The sequence below is a fragment of the Mastigoproctus giganteus genome, chromosome 10 (assembly GCF_048544385.1).
Source record: "Mastigoproctus giganteus isolate SK-2022 chromosome 10, ASM4854438v1, whole genome shotgun sequence".
Classification (NCBI taxonomy): domain Eukaryota; kingdom Metazoa; phylum Arthropoda; class Arachnida; order Uropygi; family Thelyphonidae; genus Mastigoproctus; species Mastigoproctus giganteus.
In genome coordinates, this window is record NC_143584.1 from 38,695,651 (window position 1) to 38,714,749 (window position 19,099).

General features: G+C 37.3%; 1 protein-coding gene across 1 annotated transcript in view; it reads left to right on the top strand.

The window, feature by feature from the left end:
* Positions 1-19,099, top strand: part of LOC150078991 (multiple PDZ domain protein-like) — a 798,800-nt gene that overhangs the window by 25,561 nt on the left and 754,140 nt on the right. Inside the window, exon 3 of the mRNA XM_090382913.1 lies at positions 9,361-9,540. Coding sequence (XP_090239039.1) covers positions 9,361-9,540 — 180 coding nt within the window. The remainder of the gene's footprint in view (positions 1-9,360; positions 9,541-19,099) is intronic.

Genomic DNA, 19,099 nt, shown 5'->3' on the forward strand with positions numbered 1-19,099 from the left:
ATTTTTGTTTAGTGCATATGTCACACAAAACTGACTCAACAGTGCACTGGCCACCAATGTCAACTGCGTGCACTCTCTTAGATTTTATGAGTTTTTTAACCAAGAGGGTAACTCCTCTCCCTCCTGTCTTGTTTGTCCATTCCGTGCACATTGTTGTCATGCTGTATTTATTGTTGCCACCTTGCATTCCTTATGTCCAGGTGGCACCAGATGTCCAATATTTTTCACTATCTGCATTTCTCACAATTTAAGCAGTGCTTGAAATTCATCAAATTTGTGTATTATAGCATTAGTGTATGTACAAGTATACATATGGATATTTTTGCTCATAGTAATCCTAATGCAGGCCATATATTTTCCTCTCTCATAGGGATCCATAATTTCAAGGCCTTTTAATCTCAGATCTCCTGCTTTCTAGGCTACTACCAGTCCCAATTGAAGCAGTGCAAGAATCACTTTCACTTCTGCCATGACTTGTTAATACTGTATATTGGTATGTGTATCCCCCTTAAGCTATCAGTTTTCCAACTGACCTAATACAGCTTTGATAACATTAGTAAATATTCTTGCTCTCCCTTCTATTTAAGTATCCATTTCAGTAAAATCAATCTCTCCTCTTATCAAGCACAGATCTTGCTGAGAAAAATTATATCCCTTAAGCCCTTTACAGCTTCTGTAGGGTCAAATTGATGAGGCTTTCATTATTTTCTATGGTATCTGGGTAAAATTGCAGATGTTTTCAAATTTAATCATAACTCATGACTTTTTCTCAAAATCAAAATTTCAAGACCTATTACTTGTTAAGTAAAAAATGCACAGGTCTCATTATATATGCTAATTGTGAATGTAGTTTTGCTCCTTTTGTCTACCATTAGAAACTCTTGCAGTAATTTATCATATAGCATTAGTTAATTTCCAGCATTCAAAAATTGAACTTGCATTTGGTTTGTATCCCAAATTACTTATATGTTAAATATGAATAGGTTAAATTGTATATATTTTTCCTTCTACTTGCCCTAAATATATACTTAACAAGTATGTATACTTAAGTATATATTCAGTATATATGTAACTCCAGGGGCTCATATCTGGTGAGTATCTGGGCTTGGCACACCCAGGGTCCTGGATATCATCATTCTTCTCTTCCTTCTTGGTGATTCCCTTCTACTTCTGACACACACACACACTCTCTCTCTCTCTCTCTGGGTAACTTCAGAATTTGTTTTTTTTTTTGGCTGGTGCAGCAAAAGCCTCAGGCTTCTTTGCACAATATAGCTAATAATAATAATACAATACAATACAATTTTTTTTATCAAGAGAATTTGTTTACAATGAATGAACTTGTTAAGAAAAGTAAATTTCTTGACAACAAGTTGTAATTTTTCATTTACAAGTTTTTGCATACAAATTTGTTATCTAACAGGAAAGATAATGAAATCACAACACATAGTACATTTCTCACTGAAAAAAGAGATAGCAATTCTAATTTACTGTATCATTGAGTATCAAAAATTTTCTTATTAAGAATTTTAATTTCGAGTTAGAATAACTTCTCCTGAGTCTGAAATCTACACTAGCTAACAAGTTGTTTATTACATTCATTGTATGCCTTTCTCCAAATCTATTTAGTACCCCTAGGGCGAGGCAAAACAATTGCTTTTGGGTTACTTAAATTATGTGGAACATTTCTTTGCATATTCAACTCTTCAAAAATAGTGTTAAGATTTTTTAAAATTAAATTTAACTTCAGTTTTTGAACTGGATAAGGTATTTTATATTTCAACAAAAATTTTTTTAACAAACATTATTTTATGATTTTCTGATTAATTTGGTGTATTTATTCTTTACTCGGCCTTGTAATTGCATAAAAGTATCGGTAAGGGTTTCCACGTGTTTCATCTCCGCTACTGTTCGTAATTTTCCCGCCTTTGTGATACGATAGTTATATACCGTACTAGATAGCCTTAGTTGAACTTCGTTAGCAGTTAAATTCTACTTATAAATAAATACATATAACGACTTAGATTACAAACGTAATATAATTAATTATATTTAACATAATTAATAACATAACATAATTAATTATAATTAATTAATTAATTAATAGAATCATGACTCAGACCAGAGCAGCAAAGCAAAAGGCTCAAACTAATGGAAGTGCTGTGGCTCAGAGCAGAACTGAGGGGGGCAGTTGTCCTCTGACTCACAGCCTTCTAAAATGCACTGTTTGCTTGATGTTTGCAGAGCAATCGGGTACGGGACATGATACTGCCAAGGGGGATGTCTTTGTGTGTGCACGATGCAAGGAGTGTATCGATATCAGGCAACAACTCGGCGTTCTGGTGGGCCTATATGAGAGCTTGAAGGACAGGGTGGATGCCCTTGAAGAAACTAAATTGAGGGGCCCATCAAGCTCTCAGCTGCCCACATCAATGCCAGAGCTTGCACTTGGGCATCGCATGACACAGAGGCAACCCCCCAAGGCAGAATGCGCTGGTCCCGAAGGAACTAGTAGTTATTGGTGACTCTATTGTCGGGGAAACGGGGAACATGCTTTGTAAAAAAGATAGGTGGAACAGGACCAGGGTATGTCTGCCAGGGGCAAAGGTTGATGACGTTGTAGAGCGAATATCATCTTTTAAGGGCACAAAAGGTGATATAGTTGTACACGTTGGCACTAATAATATTAAGAGTAGGAGACCGGCAGAATTACTTAATAAGTACAGGTCACTGTTGAACAAAAGCCGAGAATTAGGGTTGAATTTGAAAGTATCTGCAATTCTGCCCAGACACGATAGGAGGGAGTATATGATGACAGCCTTGTCGATCAATTCGGCCCTCGAAAGATTGTGCAAGGCTCAAGGGGTAGAATTTTTTTCAGCCTGGACTGTACTTGGTAACAGGAGAGATTGCTTCTACAGGGATGGGATACACTTAAATAGAAAGGGTGCAAGAATATTTGCTGATGCTATCGAGGCAGTGTTAGGTGGGTCGGAAAACTGCTAGCTTGGGGGGAAACAAAGACCAATAGATTGACAGAAGCCACTGGTAGAGGTGAAAGAGATTCTTGCACTGCTTCTATTAGAATGAGCAGAAGCCTGAAAAACAAGATGCATGGTATTTCAGAGACTGCTGGGAGCCATTGCGGTACATGTAAACATATGGGTTGTGTTAGGGTAGCTAAGAATAGAAACAGGTGCAGGTATACTTGCGTGTACGCCAATGCTAGGAGTTTAGTAAATAAATTTGATGAATTTGAGGTATTGCTCAAAACATCAAAGGCAGATATTGTTGGGATATCAGAGACGTGGTGTCACACAGATATAAGGGATGCAGAACTGCAATTTGGGGAGTACAACGTCTACAGAAAGGATAGACAGGATAGGAAGGGGGGAGGGGTTATGCTATTAGTTAAGAAACACATAAAAACCAAGGAAGTGAAGCCAGTCGACATCGCTGGACAGTGCAGTGTTGAGTCAGTTTGGTGTGACATAAGCATTGGGAGATCAAAATTGAGAGTAGGAGTGTGCTATAGGCCTAATGACTCTGATGAGTATAATAAGGAACTGCACAGGGAAATAGAGTGGGCCAGTAAATCAGAGAGTCTTATAATGGGAGATTTTAATTTCCCAGATATTGACTGGAATTTGGGGGCTGGTTACTCACACACTAGCAGGGCTTTTGTGGATTTATTGGATGATTGTTTTCTACATCAGCATGTTCGGGAGGCAACTAGAGGGAGTAATACTCTTGATTTGATTATCAGCAGTGATTCTTCATGCATTAAGAATCTGCAGATAAATAACCACTAGGTGGCAGTGATCACAGTGTGCTGAAGTGGGATTTACTCAAAGAGGTAACTACACTTAGTGGTAAAGGGAAGGGTTATTGCTTCCGTAAAGGCGACTACGGAGGTCTGAAACAGTATTTAAATTCTATACGGTGGGACCAACTGATGATGTTACCAACAGCAAATTCAAAATGGGAAGGCATTCAAAGAATTAATCTTGGAAGCTACTGGACTATTCATACCAACAAAGAAATATTGTTCAACGTTTAGGCCTAAATGGATGTCAGATGAACTAATGATACATGAGCCTAGAAAAAAAAAAAATGCATGGGATACTTACAAATTAACACATGACACAGAAGCCTATGATAGATACAAGTTGATATGCAACCAAGTTACAAAGGAGGTTAGGCAGGCGAAGGCAGATTACGAGAAATCCTTGGCAAGGGATGCAAAGAAAAACAGCAAAGAGTTCTTTACTTATGTAAACTCTAGAAGGAAGGGGATGAATCAGATTGGTCCACTTGATATTGATGGGTCAACTGTTGATGATCCTGCTCAGGTAGCTAACAAACTAAATGAATATTTTGCATCGACATTCACACATGAGGAGTTATTCAGCAAGGGGAATGCCAGAGGTGTATTCAACTCTAGCAGTAAGCTACAGAAGTGGAGGAGAAACTGTTGAAGATAAACACAAGAAAGGCACCCGGGGTGGATGGGATCTATCCAGTTATATTAAAGGAGGCAGCGAAGGAAGTAAGCAAACCCTTAGCCATTATTATGAGAGCTTCCTTGGACTCAGGGGAGGTACCCATAGACTGGAAATGTGCAAATGTGACCCCAATTCACAAAGGAGGATCAAAGGCTGACACAAGTAATTATAGACCTGTGAGCTTAACTTCTGTTCCAGGAAAATTAATGGAGGCACTGGTTAAAGAAGCACTGCAGGATCATTTAGACAAGACTTCATTTATAGCTCAGACACAGCATGGTTTTGTTAAGGGGAAGTCTTGCCTGACCAACTTGATTGGATACTATGATGCAGTCACAAAAGAACTGGATGCAGGGAATAAATTTGATATTATATACTTGGATCTTAGAAAGGCTTTTGATACTGTTGCACATGGAAGACTGCTACACAAATTGAAGCAGTGTTAGATTGGAGGCAAATTGCTGCTATCAATAAAGGGGTGGTTGAGGGGTAGAAGACAGAGAGTGGTAATCAATGGACACTGCTCATCGTGGACTAATGTTATTAGTGGAGTCCCTCAGGGCTCAGTGTTGGGTCCATTATTGTTTTCTGTATTTATAAATGATATTGATGATGGTATATCAAGCTTAATGTCCAAGTTTGCAGACGATACAAAGGTTGGCAGGGTTGTCAAGGACACTACTGACACTATGCTGCTGCAACAGGATCTGGAAAGGTTGAGCAGATGGGCTGAGAGGTGGCAAATGAAGTTTAACATTGACAAATGTAAAGATAAACAAGAGTAACATGGGAAACAGCAACCCCAGAGCAACGTATCAACTCTGTGGTACTACACTGACAGTGGTAGAGAATGAAAGGGACTTGGGGGTGGTTGTGCAGGCAGATATGAAGTTCTCTGAGCAGTGCAGATGGGCTGCAAGAGTAGCTCATGGAGTATTGTCAATGATATACAGGAATTTTTCCAGCAGGGATAAGGAGGTGATTATTCCATTGTATAAGGCAATGGTCAGGCCACACCTAGAGTACTGTATACAGGTCTGGAGGCCTCATTTCAAGAAGGATGGAACGAGTACAGAGCTGCTGGAACGAGTACAGAGAAGGGCAACAAGATTAGTGAATGGAACAAAGGGGTGCTCTTACGAAGAAAGGCTTAAGTTTTGCAAATTACAGTGTCTGGAGACTAGGCACCAGCGAGGTGATCTGATAGAGGTGTATAAAGCCTTGAATGGTTTAAGCATGCTCAATGCTGATGGGATTCTTCCTCTTGCTCAGAAAAATCACCTGAGAAGGCATAAATTCAAATTGAGGAAAGACAGATGTAGGATAGACGTGTGGAAATTTGCCTTTAGCCAGCGGGTGGTTGGTTGGTGGAACAGACTTCCATCCCTTGTGGTGGAGGTTGATAGTCTAAATAAGTTTAAGGCTCAGCTGGACAGGTATTTTGAACGAACAGAGGAGTGAAGTGGAAGTGGGTTTTTTTTTTTTTTTTTTTGGCTGATGCTGCATAAGCTTGCTTTCTTGCATCAAATGCCTCTACTAATGCTAAAGTTCGAATTTGAAGTGTTGGTCAAGTTATCAAATGCACACATTCTGTGGATTTTGGAGATGTGGTGTCACTCAGATATAAGGAATGCAGGATTTGAAGGCGCCTCCGTAGCCAGGTGGGAAGGAGCAGCAGTGCGTAGCACACACTTCTTGATTAGACTGGGGTTCGAGCCCGTCACCATGAAATACGGAGGATGCGGAAAGGTCAAGGGAATGACCACCGCATATTCCCGGAGCAATATGGCCTTAGTTGCTAATGCTCCTAAAAACCAAACAACAACAACAACAGCAGGATTTGAATATGGGGAGAACAGTGTATACAGAAAGGACATTTTTTAAAAAATTTTTTATTTATTTACTAAACTTGTCATTCCCAGCCAGCTTTCCTGGCAACCCTGCCATCTATAACCCTGCCATCATCAACCCTGCCATAAAATACTATCCAAATACTTGTACAGTATTTCAACATTCCCTGACTAAAATACTGTACAAATAATATATGTAATACATATAATATAATACATACTGCCTCTAGTTGGACAGAATCCTTGGTATGTGGAGCTGGTGCAGGGACCTGCTATCTGCATACTGATAATACCCAAAAATAAAAAGAGAAGTGTTCGTCTTCTGATATGTACATTCCCGATAAGTCCACTAGTTGGATTTAAGTCATTGCATCACAAGGGGATGCTTTGTGTTCCCCGACAAGAGGGGGGGAAAGAGTTATGCTCTTAGAAATTTAATTTAAGGCATTGCCTCCGGTTGATATGGGTACCAATGTGATGTTGAGTTAGTTTGATGTGATACTAAAAAAACAAAAATGAGAAAAGAAGCATGTTATACGCTGAATGACTGTGATGAGTACAACAAACAACTGTCAGAAAAATAGAGTGGGCCAGTAAACCAGAATGTCTTATAATGGGAAATTTTAACTTTCCAGATATTGACTGGAACTTGTGGGTTGGTCACCCACAGACTAGCAGGACAAGAGGGAGCAATAGTCTTGTTCTGATCATCAGTAGTGATTCTTCATGCATTAAGAATCTGCAGATAAAAGAGCCACTAGGCAGCAGTGATTACAGTGCACCAATGTGGGATTTACTTAAAGAGATAACTACTGTCAAGAGTAAGGAGAATGGTTTTTGCTTTCATAACGGAGAAAGTGGAGAAACAGTGGACTCGCATGGTTTTTACATTCTATACTACTGATGTTACCAAAGACATTCTGTTCTGGGTAATAATCATAGAACCTAGTAGGCTTTTCATACCATCTAAGAAATACTATTCAAGGCTTAGACCTAAATGGATGTCAATGAACTATTGAGACATGTCACAGAGAAGAAAAATGCATGGGATGCAAGTAAAAGATATTGAGTCCTATGGTAGATATAAACTAGTCAGTAATCAAATCACAAAGGAGGTTAGGCAACATTACGAGAAGGCTTTGGCAAAGAATGCCAACAAAAGCAGCAAAGACTTATTTATATTAACAATAGAAGTTAGGGGTTGAATCACATTAGTCCACTTGAGTTGATGGTTTAATTGTTGATCATTCTGCCCAGATTGCTGAAAGGCTGAAAAGTTATTTTTCATGTACATTCATACTTGAGGAATTCTTTAGCAAGGGGATGCCAGCAGTTTATTAAATTGTAATATGAATCTGAATGATTTTTTGATAACTGAGAGGAAAGTGGAAAAGAAATTGTTGATGTTAATCATACAAATGGCACCTGAGGTGGATGGGATATATCCAATTATGTTAGGGGGGGGCAGCAAAGGAGGTAAGCAACACTTGGCCTTAATTATGCAAGCTTCTTTGGATGCAGGGTACACAGATGTGGACTACAGATGTGCAAATGTATCAGCAGTTCAGAAAGCAGGATAAAAGGGTAACATGAGTAATTATGCTTATCTGCTGTTTATCTTCTCTTAGCTTACCTTCTGATTCAGGGAAAATAATGGAGTCACCAGTTAAAGAAATAATGCAGAACCATCTAGACAGGAGTGCAGGTATACTTCAGTCACAGCATGAATTTGTTATGGAGAGTTCTTGTCTGACCGATTTGATTGGATACTGTGATGCAATGACGAAAGAACTGGATACAAAAAATAATTTTGGTAGTATACTTGAATTTCACATTATTTTGATACTGTTGCACAAAAAACACTGCTGTACAAATTGGAGCAATGTGGCATTAAGGGAAAGTTACTTCTATGTTCAAAGGAATAGTTGAGTGGGAGAAGACAGGGAGTGGTTATCTGTGGACACTGCTCTTTGTGGACTAATGTTATTAGTAGAGTCCCATAGTGTTCGGTGTTGGGTCCATTGTTGTTTTCTGTATTTATTAATGATATTGATGAAGGTATATCAGGCATAATGTTTGAGTTTGGATGATACAAAGTTTGGCAGGGTGGTGATTAATGACAATAATGAACTAATGATTCTCTAACAAGATATCTATAAAAATTAGGCAGATGGGCTGAGAAATGATAATTGAAGTTTAACATTGACAAATGCCAGGTATTGCATATGGGTAGCAGTATCCCAGAGTAACATATGAACTGTGTAGTTCTTTTCATTGCCCACTCTGGATAATGGGAAATGAAAAGGACTTGGGGGATAATTGTTGAGTCTGATATGAAGTTCTCTGAGCAATGCAGACAGGCAGACAGGTATTGTCAATGACATGCAGGAATTATACTAGCAGGGATAAGGAAGTTATTATCCCTTTGTGTAATGTCAGATTACTCTTTGAGTACTGCATACAGGTCTGGAAACCTCATTTTAGGAATGATGTAGAGCTGCTGGAACAGGTACAGAGAAGGCCAACGAGATTGATGAGACAAAAATGAGTGCTCTTACCAATGGCATTACATCTGGAGACAAGGCACCTGCAAGGTGATCTGATTGAAATGTTTTAGGCTTTGAATAGCTTGAGCAAACTCAGTGCTGGTGGGATTCTTCCTCTTGTTCTGACTATTCATATGAGGAGCATAAATTCAAATTGAGGAAGGTTGGTTGCAGAATATATGTGTGGAAGTTTGCCTTCAGTACTTGTCTGTTTGCTGGAACAAGTTGCCATCTGTTGCTGTGGAAGTGAATAGTTTGATTCCTTTTGAGGACAAACAGTTGAGGGGATGAATAGGTGAAATTGTTTTTTTTTTTTTTTTTTTAATTGAAGCTTGCTTTCTTGCATCATTTGCCATTATTAATACTAATAATAATACTAAATCTAACTCAGTGGTGATTTTTATCTATATTCTAATGATGATTTCTTATGTATTTGTAAATATCTTTTAATTTTTGCAGAATTAAATACGTACCAGCTGCTGATGCAGCAGTTTTTCATCAGTCTGCTTTGTTAATGCTTGAACAAGAATCATCGCCCTCACCTCCACTGTCGCTGCCTCCACCACCACCTCCACCTCCACCATCTTTGTACCTACCAGTGATACCACTGCCTCCACCACCCAGAGAGTCACCACCAAGGTATATTTATGTCTGTAAAATACATTTAAATTATTTTATGTATTGTATTAGGTGTGATCAGTGTAATACCTCTTGATAGGCTAGTTTATTCCTTGGGACAGTATCAGGCCTGCAATAGTATTTCTTAGTATTTATTATATACAGTGGATTCCGGTTATTTGGGCCACCGGTTAATCAGGGCAGCCGTGTATTTGGGGCAAATCTTAAAAAACAGAAACCAATCGAGAAAATAGCCAGGGTTTACTTCGCTTAATTGGGACAGCATGCCGTTTAATCGGGGCAGGAGACCGCAGCACTGGAGATTACCCTATGATTGTCTCTGACAGTACCACGTGGTTCGGTCGAAATTCTGGAGGTCACAACCATATAAAAAACAATTAGCAGTTCCCTGTTTATTGGGCTTTTCTGTTAGTGAAATCTATCATAAACGGACAGTAAACTCGATTTTACTGAATTTGCGATAATACCGACAGCTGGAATTCTGTGGGTTATTATGGTGAAATGTGTTTACACTTCCATGAAATCTTCAGTCATATAAAAAAATTAATTTTCAGATTCTTCTCTTCATTCCTATTTTTAAAGCTTTGTAACTCGTTACTCTGTTCTTGCTTGCGCATATTGTGTTACTTGCAATTTGTGTGTGCCGTGTTCTTTTTTATTGATTGCTTATCTTTTTACTGTTTTAAATTTGAACCCCCACCCACAAATGTCAGTGAACAGAAATTTCAACTAGTTCATATGTACTTATTACAGTACGTATTAATTATTCCGATTATTATGACAATAATGACAATATATTCTTCTGAATTTCACGTATCATTTAATTTTTTAATTGGTAAGGTAATAAAGGGTAAATTTATGCTTAATATACCTTTGCTTTTGGATAATATTCCTCCTATTTTCGCTAATTAGAATCGCTGTTTAATAGAATTAAAATTCAGTTCACAAACGTGATCACAATGACCGGCGCTTACTGCACATTATATAGTGAATGGTACTTTACTATGCTACCTATCAAATCACATTACGATGGTGACTCCATCGTAGCCCATCACCACCAAATACGGAGGATGCGGAAAGGTCAGGGAATGACCACCGCATATCCTGGAGCAATATGGCTTTAGTTGTTAATGCTCCTAAAAACTAAATAACAAACAAACAAACTCCATCGTAATGTGATTTGATTGTGCTGTGAACCAATTGTAAAGAGGGGGTTTACATTGTATTTTTAACTATTTACGTGAAACTTCGGATAATTGGGGCAGCCGCTTAATCGAGCCAAAATGCACCATCCCGATGTGTCTCAAATAACCGGAATGGACTGTATTTATTGTTTAATTTTGAATTCTGAGATTTTAGTATATAGTACGAGATTTGATTTTAGTATTTTAAAAAATGTGTGATAGAACAATGAGTATCAATTTTTATAGAATTTCATGTGAATTTCAGACTGATATATTTTTTAGAATTTAGGCATCTTTAATATAATTAAACCATTTGATGTTGTTAACATTTGTATTTTTATTATTATTTCTCCCTAAATCGAGGTTCCACCTCGTGATGGGTATTCTTACCAAGTACACAGGGTGGTTGTTGTTATGTCTAGTGCTACTGTTGGTCGAAGAACTCTCTGACTATCCTTCAGGTGTTCAGGATTGCAATTTTTTGGAGTTCCTTGTAGGTGTTCACTGTGAGACTTATTGCTGCTAGGCTGTTATGTAGGGTCTTTGGCACCATACTTGTGGTTGACACGATGAGCGGGATGGTTGTTACTTGTTGCCTATGCCACATCTCTTTGATCTCCTGTCTTAGGTTCGTGTACTTCCTGATTTTTTTCCCCATGGATTTTCTTCAGGTTGCCAGTGTTGGGTACCTCTATGTCAATCAGTTAGGTAGCCTTTTCCTTCTTGTCCACAAGGGATTTTTTTGTTGTCCGGTCTGTTAGGCAGGAATTGTCCTATCCGTTATTATGGTGCAGTCCCAGTACAGCTTGTGTGTTGGGGGGTCTCTAGTACTGCCTGGGGTTCATACTTGTATTACAGTACACTTTCTTTGATCAACTGGTATTTCCTTGCTAGCTTCTGATGTATTATCCTGCCTGTCTAGTCGTGTTGTCTATGAGTGTACTCAGTCTGGGTGATCACCTTGCATCCCGCTGTGATGTGTTGGATTGTTTCTGAGGCCAGGTGGCATCGTCGACATGTGTCGTCGAACACCCCGGGCTACTTGCGATTTTTTTCTATAGTTCATGGTGTTGATTAACTGGTCTTCGATTGCGAGCATGAATCCTTCAGTCTCGGGGAAGAGTGCTCCGCTATTGAGCTATGAATTGGAAGCAATTTTATCTATGTGATCTTGATGGAGATCGTTGTAGAGTCTGCCATGGACTGTCTTCTCTGCCCATCTTTCTAGCGTCGTTTGTACCTCCTGGTTGGGGGGTACTCCTCGCTTAGGTTGAGTGGGGTATACCACTTATCTATCTTCCTTATGGCCTTGTGGAGTGCTGCTGTGTGTTTCTGGAAGTAATCCTTCAGGTTAACTATCACTGTCTTCTGATGCTCAAAGAGATCTATCAGGCCGCTTCCTCCTTCTTCCTGGACAGTTGTCAGTCTCTCATTGGCAGATTTCAGGTGGTTCTTGGTCATCATTGTCCTGGTCTTTCTCATGATATCATCCAGCTCGGTGTTAGTCCAATCTATGACCCCAAAGGAGTATGTTAGCACTGTGACTGCATAGCTGTTTATGGCTTTAACTGTGTTCCTTCTGCTCAGCTTTACTTTTAGCAGGCATCTGAGTCTGTGAGGATATTTTTCAGTCAGGCAGGCCTTAATTTCCTTGTACTGTAACTCCTGAGCCTGCATCATCCCAAATTATTTGTAGGCCTCTCCCTCTGCCATGGCTTCGATCTCTTTACCAGTCTGCAGCTTGTAGTTTTTGTTGACTAATTTTCCTGGTGCAATCCATGGATCTTGCATTTGTTGGAATTTGACCAAATTCCATCCTAATAACATTGCTGAATTCTTCGGTGATCTGGAGTAGTTGCTGGAGGTGCTTCTCAGTTCTCACGTATAGCTTGATGTCATCCATGTACATCAGGTGGGTGAGGGCATACAAATTCTTCCTTCCTTCTTTGAGGTTATATCTGTACGTGCTACTGTTGAACATGGTGGATAGTGGGTTAAGTGCTAGACAGAATCACAATGGGCTCAGGGCTTCTCCCTAAAAGATTCTTCTCCTGATGGGGATTGGACTGGTTGTGATGTTTTCGAGTACCATTAAGGTGGTACTCGATTTCGGCATTATTTCTCATAGGAAGTTTGTCACTATCAGATTGACTTTGTAGATGGTTAGCGTTTCTATTAGCCAGCTATGAGGCACGGAGTCAATGGCCTTGTGGTAATCGATGTAGGCTGTGTAAATGTTGTGGCGCTTCTTGTAGGCTTGCTCCCTAACCACGGCATCTATGGATAATTGCTCCTTGCATCCTCTGCTCAGCCACTTGCATCTTTTCTGCTGTTCGGCCATTACGTTCTGGCTCTCCAAGTGGTCTGATATCATCCTGTTTATGCAGCTTGTTAAGATCTTGTACATTGTTTGGAGGTAGGTGATTTGCCTATATTTCACTGGGTTTCTTGTACCTTCGTCTTTAGGCTTCAGATATGTGATTCCTTGAGTGAGAAACTTCGGGATTGTCTCTGGGTGCCATATCATTCGGGTGAACTGTTCTGCCAGGTGCTTGTGTGTGCAAGTGTGCTTCTTATACCAGTAGTTGTGGACTTTATCTATTCCTGGAGTTTGCCAGTTGTGAGAGTTCTTGATCATCTGTTTCGCTTCTTCTTCCCGAATCTCTCACCCTCTCATTTCTTTTACGACCTTGGTTTTCTTGTTTTCTAGTTCTATCCAGGTGGCTCGGCTGTTATGTCTTACTTTCCTGCTCCATATGTTTCCCCAGAATTATTATTATTATTACTCTTATATTATTTCTTCCTGATTAGGGGTTCCACCTCGTAATGGGTATTGTTAACAAGTACACAGGGTGATTGTTGTTAAGTCTGGTGTTACTGTTGGTCGAGGAACTCTCTGACTATCCTACAGGTGTTCAGCATTGCAACTTTTTAGAGTTCCTTGTAGGTGTTTGCTGGGAGGCCTATTGCTTCTAGACTGTTGTATTGGGTGTTTGCCACCATACCTGTGGTTGACACGATGATCGGGATGGTTGTTAGTTGTTGCATATGCCACATCTCTTTGATCTCCTGTCTTAGATTGGTGTACTTCCTGATTTTTTCCCCCATGTGTTTTCTGCAGGTTGCCAGTGTTGAGTACTGCTATGTCAGTCACATAGATAGCCTTTTCCTTCATGTCTACAAGGGTTATGTCCGGTCTGTTATGCGGAATTGTCCTATCCGTTATTATAGCACTGCCCCAGTACAGCTTGTGGGTTGGGGTTTCTAGTACTGCCTGGGGTTCGTACTTGTAGTACGGTACACTTTCTTCAATCAACTGGTATTTCTTTGCTAGCTTCTGATGTATTATCCTGGCTACCTGGTCATGTCTATGAGTGTTGTTATTATTATTACTAGCTATATGGTGCAAAGAAGCCCCAGACTTATGCTGCACCAGCCCAAAAAAAATTTCTGAATTACGCTCAGAGAGAGAGAGAGAGAGAGAGAGAGAGAGAGAGAGAGAATCAGAAGTACAAGGGAATGACCAAGAAATAGAAAAATGATTATATCCAGCTTAGGATCCTGGGTGTGTCAAGCCCATACTCACCAGATGTGAGACTCTGTATATAATGTATTTCTTCAAAAACAGTAATGCAATAAGGTTAAATAATTGTTTATTTTTAAAAGTAAAATAAATTATAGAAACAAACGCAGTATACCTTAAACTACAATTTAAAAAATTGTACATAAATAGTTATAATTAAAACTAAATGCAACCTGGCATAATATTTTTAAGAGTTATAATTATTTACAGGAACTCCCCGAGTTACATAGTACTTGGATTACAGAAATTCCACTTTACGTAAGTTTTTTCCAGCCTGTGCAAACATAAAAAAATCATGGAAACATATTTTGTATCCCGTAGGAATAAATGGAGGTATAGTGAAAATATCATGATGTGAACCCAATTTTTTTTTTTTTTTTTTTGTAATTCGTTCCAAGTCCTTGGAAGTTAAATTTCGCTATATTACTAAGCTATTTATCTCTCTTAAAGGTCATATTTATAATGGAAATTGCACTACCCTTTCATCGTTATATGTTCCCATTATAAGAATCAATTTTTAACGTCTCTGTCATATTTTTCTAAAGCACATTTCTCTATGTCACGACCATAAAACAGTTTACACTTTCCAGTTTATTGGGCTTTTCTGTTCGTGCATCTAATTATAAACAGGTAGTAAACTCGATCTTATTGCATTTGTGATAATACCGATAACTGCAATTGTGTTGCATTTTACGCTATTATAGTGAAATGTAATTCCCCTTCACTGAAATATTCAATCATATAAAATACAAATTTTTGGAAACTTCTCTTCATTCCTATTTACATATTACAATGATGAAGAGAAAGCGACCAACAAAAAGTGCAAGTGGTGGTAGTGCCAGGAAACAAAACAAAATTGATTTAGAAATGAAGATGAAAGTGATTAAGAAGTAGGACAAAGTTTGTCATCTGTTGCAAGGGAATTAGATCTCGCTGCTTCAACAGTGAATACTATTTTAAAGGACATTGCTTGTATAAAGGAACATGTCAAATGATCAATGCACTTAAGATCAACATTGATCACAAAACGGCGTTCAGGTACTATATCAAAGATGGAAGAGCTAATAATATGGATCTAAAATCAGATTCGGAAGCGAGTGTCCCTGAGTCTAATGACCATTCATGCAAATGCAACAAGTATTTATAAAGGTATTAAGGATAAGTATGGCGAACCCCTCCATAGCCGAGTGGGCAGGAGCGGGAGTGCAGTAGCACACGCTCTTTGAGTAGACCGGGGTTCAAGCCCCTGACTGCTGAATACGGTCGATCTACCAACCCACACTGGATCAGCGTGGCAGATTATGGTCCATTTCCCTCAACATAAATTGTTGAGGAGGCTTCCATCCTGCAGTGGGTTGATAATGGCTGCACTTTACTTTTTTATGGCGAACCCCAACTCAAGTTCGTGGCAAGCAATGGGTGGTTTAACAGGTTGAAGCATTGTGCTGGTTTCCACAATATTAAAGTATGCGGTGAAGTCGCCAGTACCGATTCTGCAGCTGCAGAAAAATTTTGTGATGTGTTGGAAAATAATATTGATGAAGGCGGCTATTGAACACATCAAATTTTTAACGTTGACGAGACTGCTCTGTATTGGGAAAAAATGTCGGATCGAACATACATTGGCAAAGAGGAAATACAATACATGCCATGTTTCAAGACATGAAAATATAGGGCCACACTCTTGCTTGGGGCTAATGTAGCAGGATATTACAAATTAAAACCACTGCTTGTGTACCATTCTGAAAATCCTCATGCATTTAAAGACATCAATAAAGCCACCTTACATTGCATTTCCGATCGAAACAGAGAGCATGGATAAAATTATCTCTCTTTGAGGATTGGTTTAAATTCTGCTTCATTCCCAAGGTTGAAAAATATAGTAAAGACAACGACGTTCTTTTGAAGATTTTGTTTCTATTAGATAATTCTCCTGGACATGCTACGCATCTAGATGATTTCAATTCGAACATGAGAGTCAGATTTCTACTGCCAAATATGACTTCACTCATCCAACCTATGACTCAGGGTGTTATTTCAAATTTAAAAGCATACTATTTACGCACAACATTTGCTCAGGCATTATCTGTAGTAGACTGTGAGAAAAATTTTACATTAAGAGACTTTTAGAAATCTTACAGTAGTTACCACATCATCTTAAACATTAATAAGGCCTGGGTGGAAATTACTAAAAGTTGTGATAATTTTAGTAAAAAATTAATAAATTACTAAAAATGTGCATAAACATAAGTTTTAAAAATTTCAAAATAATTATTTTATTTTAAAAGAAATTAAGGAATAAACAAGTAAATAATAATATTACTCAAAATAGGAAATTGTTTCACATCAGTACTAAATAATAATTGCAACAAGAAACACATTTTGTTCAACAATTAACCCTGCACTGATGGTGCTACACCAGTGAGGTCTATCTTGAATATGATGAGACTGCATTAATTGTTGGTTAGCAGGAAGAATCTGCAATTTTCTGTATCTTCCCGAATATGGGCAAATTTTTACTGGGTATGTGTTTTGAATTGTTTTTTAATAATTTTTCAGAGTTATATATATTTTTTTGCATCCAGAAGGTACATTGGCACTGTACTTGTTACTGTTTTTCACTGGCATAGCTTTACTAGTTTATATGTGCTTCAAAATATTTCTTGCATCTGTATTATTTGTTAATATTTTTTCGTTATTATTTTGAATAAGCAAAATCAAAACACAGAAGGCGATATTCACTCAGGATAGAAGTTTGAAATATTCAAATTTTATGCAATTACAGTGTACCAAATTTGAAATAAATTTCTAAAATATTTTAAAAAGGATGAAAATCTATAATTTATAAAATTTTATATAGTTTTTAATTGGTTTTAAAACCATTTTGAAATTTTTAAAAATTAATTATTACAATGTAATTTGCAAATTATAAGCAGAAATATATATATATGCACCTTTAAAATGTTGTGCAATTATTAGTTTTTAAAACTGAAAGATGGAAGAAACTACAATTTCATTTTTATATATTATGTCTATACTGTTTTTTCCTTTAATTGTCAGTAGAATTAATATTTTTTTGAAAATAAAAGGTGTAAAAAACACAAACCCTTTTAAATATATAATATTTTTATTAAAAAAAAATACAATAAAGTATTGCAATCCATTAAGAAAATATGAAATATTGGTAAACTCCAAGCAGAATTTCAAAAAACCCATAAACTTTTTTCCGGAAATTAAAAAGAAAGTTTACACCTGTTGGGTGTAGTGCCCATTGTTTTTTAACAATTAGGGTTGCCAACAAAGAGAAACTGTTTTCTGTAGCAGATCCCTCCTCCATTTGTCAGCTGGCATGCCAATTCAAACAATATATGTGAGCCACATGAAAACAAAAATAGCACATTGTAAGAGAATGTTTTATTTAGAAAGTTATAGTACATTATTGCTGGGTAACCTTGACCTAGAACAGCAATCCTTGATGTACTGTCATAGCAGAACCTGTGAGGTGCATGTGACTGCAGAGCACAAAAAGTTATAAAAGTGGTTAAGTGCAACTTGTTAGGTGTTTTGCATTTTTAATTCCAAGTAAACAATAATTTTCCAAAACATCTTGAATGAAAGTTTGGCTATATTTAGGAAGGGAGAAAAAAGAAAAAAAACTTCAGATTTTTTTTCATTAATTATTGATTAATGCACAACAGATATTTTCGAAGGGCACCTGTCAGCTCCTATATGACTACTGCCAGATTAAAGTGGAAAATAGCATAGAATGAATAATTAGGACAAATGAGATGATTTAAGTAATTGAGGCAATTAATTGAGATATTCTCAATAACAGTAAATGGTGCTTAGCACATTGTAGAGGAGTGGAGGAATGACATCATTGAGATTAGATCTGGGACTACATATATTTTTAGAATGAATTAGAGGGTTTTGGAAGTTTAGTTGTTTTTGCAATTTTTTTCTTTGTTCCATTAAGGAAAATCTTTCTCAGTTATAGATGAAGTATCCTCATCTACATTTATGTAGGTTTGGTAATAGTGTGGGTGGAACATGTATGAATGTTAATTTTTTTAAATACAATATACACACAGGAAGATATTCCTTAGCTTCTTAAATAACATGGTAAGGTAGTTGTATAAAAAAGTTATTCTTTTTATATGTAATGTATAAAAGACATTAAATTTGAGAATATAAATATAATGGATGTAGTGTATCTATAAGTGCATTCTGAATCATCATTGTCATTATTTAAATGATTGTATGAATTTGCAAATGAGATATATATTTTAATAACAGCTCTTTTCACAGACTTTACATAAGCAGCATTATTAATGCACCAAAAAAGAAAAAAAAAAAAAAAAACATTATAATGGCAGTCATATTTTCTGATAGCCATTATAATGTTTTTTTTTTTTCTTTTTTTTATTCTTGAAGAAGAGTGAGGATGGGGGGGGGGGCAGAGAGAGAGAGAGAGAGAGAGAGATAATCATATCAAAGAAGCAAAAATAAAATAAATAAATCAATAAAATAAAATAAATAAATCAATAAAATAAAATGAGATGTGAGACAACCAGAAATAAAGCCATATCACAATATGTTTATAATAAGGCTTGTTTTGTAATGTTTTCAAATTATTTTCTTTAAATGTTCCCAAAAGGTTTGCACTCATTTGGTAAAAAAGGCTTTACCATTAGTAATATTATTTAATTTTAGTGTAGCTTTAAATCATACATTTTAGATTTTACTACAATTGAATTTTTGTATTAATGCACAAAAAATAAAATTAAAGATT